We start from the raw sequence: 3,787 nt of genomic DNA, 5'->3' as shown, positions 1-3,787 counted from the left end.
GATGGGACCCCCCCCAGCTCCCCCCTCCCCGGGGTTCCCCCCCCTCCTCACCCCCACCCGATTTTCCAGCAAAATAAAGGTTTTCACTGATTTTTCTGTGTCTGATTGTTGGGGTTTTTTGGGGGGGTGGGGGGGTGTTGGGAGCCCCCCTCCTCTCCAGGCCCCCCCCCATCAGCTCTGGAACCCCCCGCTCCCTCCTGGACAAGGCCGAGGGCTGCGGGAAGGGGGTGGGGGGTCGCCCCGGGGAGGGGTCGCCCCGGGGAGGGGGACACACGACACAGGGGGACCGTGCCTCCCACAGGTACACACGACACAGGGGGTGCGGGCGGACACGGCGCCTTTTCGCGGTGGGACCGTCGGACCCTTTTTAGCGCCGGGACCGTTTTTCGCGCTTGTTTCCCCCCCGGGCCCCTCTTTCCATCCACGGGCCGTTCCGGTGACGTCAGTTCCGGCGCGCCGCCGTCTCCGCAGCGACCATGGCGCTGAACGCGGGTGCGGGCGGCGGGGACCCCCCGGTTCCCCCCCTGGGTCCCCCCTCCCGCCGCTCCGGGCCCTTCCCGGTCCCCCGGTAACCGGTGCCCGTCCCCGTCCCGCAGGCGCGGAGCCGGCCCCGACGGCGGCGGAGCTGGAGGCGCGGCGGTGGCGGCAGGAGCGGGTCAGCCGGGCCATGGGGCAGCTGCTGCTGCGGGGGTACCGGATGCTGGGGCGGTGCTGCCCCCACTGCGGGGTACGGGGCGAGGGGGGGGAACTGGGATTAACTGGGAGGGGGGGAATGGGGTTAACTGGGGGGGGAATGGGGGGGAACTGGGGTTAACGGGGGGGCGGGAATGGGGGGGACTGGGATTAACGGGGGGGCGGGAATGGGGTTAACTGGGGGGGAATGGGGGGGAACTGGGGTTAACTGGGCGGCGGGAATGGGGTTAACTGGGGGGGAATGGGGGGGAACTGGGGTTAACTGGGCGGCGGGAATGGGGGGGACTGGGATTAACGGGGGGGCGGGAATGGGGTTAACTGGGGGGGAATGGGGGGGAACTGGGGTTAACTGGGCGGCGGGAATGGGGGGGACTGGGATTAACGGGGGGGCGGGAATGGGGGGGAACTGGGCTTAACGGGGGGGCGGGAATGGGGTTAACTGGGGGGGGAATAGGGGGAACTGGGATTAACTGGGGGGGACTGGGGTTAACGGGGGGGGAATGGAGGGGAACTGGGATTAACGGGGAGGGGGGGAATGGGGTTAACTGGGGAGGGAATGGGGGGGAACTGGGATTAACTGGGGGGGAATGGGGGGGAACTGGGATTAACGGGGAGGCAGGAATGGGGGGGAACTGGGATTAACTGGGGGGGAATGGGGGGGACTGGTGTTAACTGGGGGGGGAATGGGGGGACTGGGGTTAACTGGGAGGGCGGGAATGGGGGGGGACTGGGATTAACTGGGGGGGAATGGGGGGGACTGGTGTTAACTGGGGGGGGAATGGGGGGACTGGGGTTAACTGGGAGGGCGGGAATGGGGGGGGACTGGGGTTAACTGGGAGGGCAGGAATTGGGGGGTGGGAATGGTGGGGGGGAGTGGGAATGGGGATTGGGAATGGGGATTGGGAATGGGGGGAATGGGGGTGAGTGGGACTGGGGGGACTGGGACTGGGGGCTGGGAATGGCGGGGGGGCTGGGGGTGGGGGGCTGCGCTGACCCCCCCGCGCCCCCCCAGACCATCCTGCTGCAGGACAAGCAGCAGCAGCTCCACTGCGTCGCCTGCCAGGAGCTGGACTGCGAGGAGGCGGGGGGCGGCCCCGGTACCCGCGGGGGGGGGCTGGGGGGGTGGGGGAGGGGCTGGGGCTGGAGATGGGGGGCTGGGGACAGGGCTGGGGGGGGTGGGGGGGGCTGGGGACAGGGTTGGGGGGCTGGGGCTGGAGATGGGGGGGCTGGGGCTGGAGATGGGGGGCTTGGGACAGGGCTGGGGGGGCTGAGGATGGGGTGTGGGGGGCTGGGGCTGGAGATGGGGGGCTGGGGACGGAGTTGGGGGGCTGAGGGCGGGGTGTGGGGGGCTGGGGATGCGGTTGGGGGGCTGGGGCTGGAGATGGGGGGCTGGGGCCGGAGTTGGGGGGCTGAGGATGGGGTGGGGGGGGCTGGGGATGCGGTTGGGGGGCTGGGGGCGGGCTGGGGGTCCCCGCTGGGGACAGGGGGGCCCGGGAAGGGGCTGGGGGGTCCGGGGCTGTTCCCAGCCTCCGTCCCCGCCTGACCCCCCCGTCCGTCCGTCCCTCCGTCCGTCCGCCCCGCAGCGCCGGACCCCCCACCCTCCACCCCGCCGCCGCCCCCCCGCCAGCCGGCCGCCCCCCGCCCCGAGCACTGCGAGGGAGCCGCCGCGGGATTGCGGGGGGCTCCCGCGCCGCCCCCCGGGGCGGAGGGTGGCGGCGGCGGCGGGCGCGGCGCGGGCGGCGGTGCTGGAGAAGCTGGGGTGGGCGACGCGGGAGCTGCCCCGCACCGCCTCCGCCGAGGGCAGCGCCCACCTCTGCGCCCTGGTGCGGGCCTGCGCCGAGGCCCTGGGGGGGCTGCAGGCCCTCGCCCCCCCCGCCAGCCCCCCATAAACGCTCCGGCGATGGAGGCACCCCCCCCATAACCGCGTCCCGCTCCTCATTGGGGGGCTATAGGGGGGCTGGGGGGGGCTATAGGGTGGGTTTGGGGGGGCTGGGGGGCTATAGGGGGGCTGGGGGGGGCTATAGGGTGGGGTTGGGGGGGCTATAGGGGGGCTGGGGGGGGCTATAGGGTGGGTTTGGGGGGGCTGGAGGGTGGGATTGAGGGCTGGGGGGCTATAGGGTGGGTTTGGGGGGCTATAGGGGGGCTGGAGGGTGGGATTGAGGGCTGGGGGGGCTATGGGGGGCTATAGGGTGGGTTTGGGGGCTATAGGGGGGCTGGAGGGTGGGATTGAGGGCTGGGGGGGCTATGGGGGGCTATAGGGTGGGTTTGGGGGGCTATGGGGGGCTATAGGGGGGCTGGAGGGTGGGATTGAGGGCTGGGGGGGCTATGGGGGGGCTATAGGGTGGGTTTGGGGGGGCTATAGGGGGGCTGGGGGGTGGGATTGAGGGCTGGGGGGGCTATAGGGGGCTATAGGGTGGGTTTGGGGGGGCTGGGGGGCTATGGGGAGGGTTTGGGGGACTGGGGGGGCTGGGGGGTGGGTTTGGGGGGGCTATAGGGTTGGGGGGGGCATGGGGCAGGTTTGGGGGGGCTATAGGGGGGCTGGGGGGTGGGTTTGGGGGGGCTATAGGGTTGGGGGGGCATGGGGCAGGTTTGGGGGGCTATAGGGGGGCTGTGGGGCAGTTTGGGGGGGCTGGGGGGCTGCCTGGGACAGGCTGTGCGGGTGGGGGGGGGTCTCTGGCCCGGGGAGGGGGGGCAGGTATAGGGCTGGGGGGGCACGTATGGACTGGGGGGGCCATACAGGATCGGGGGGTGCAACGGCTGTGATATATGGCTCAGGGGGGTGGCTATATGGCCCGAGGGGGTACATATGGCCCGGGGGTTGGCTATATGGCCCGAGGGGGGTACATATGGCCCGGGGGTTGGCTATATGGCCCGGGGGGGCACCTATATGGTGCAGGTGGGCAGTAATATGGCCCGGGGGGTGGCTATATGGCTCTGGGGTTGGCTGTATGGTGTAAGGAGGGGTATATGTGTCCCAGGGGGTGCCTATACGGCCCGAGGAGGGGTATATATGGCCCTGGGGTTGGCTATACGGCCCGAGGAGGGGTATATACGGCCCAAGGAGGGGTATATATGGCCCTGGGGTTGGCTATAC

General features: G+C 71.2%; 1 protein-coding gene across 1 annotated transcript; it reads left to right on the top strand.

Annotated features, from left to right (window-relative positions):
• Window positions 1–458: 458 nt before the first annotated feature.
• Window positions 459–2,601, top strand: ZNRD2 (zinc ribbon domain containing 2). Its single transcript, XM_082334448.1, is given in 5 exon segments — window positions 459–492; window positions 597–727; window positions 1,706–1,790; window positions 2,277–2,407; window positions 2,409–2,601. Coding segments are annotated over 5 exon segments (537 nt in total). The 5' UTR covers window positions 459–476; the 3' UTR covers window positions 2,583–2,601.
• The last annotated feature ends 1,186 nt before the right edge of the window (window positions 2,602–3,787 follow it).

Source organism: Platalea leucorodia, assembly GCF_965183815.1.
Source record: "Platalea leucorodia genome assembly, chromosome: 34".
In the NCBI taxonomy this organism is placed as follows: domain Eukaryota; kingdom Metazoa; phylum Chordata; class Aves; order Pelecaniformes; family Threskiornithidae; genus Platalea; species Platalea leucorodia.
Note: the sequence above shows the minus strand (reverse complement) of the source record. Positions and strands in the feature narration are given on the sequence as shown.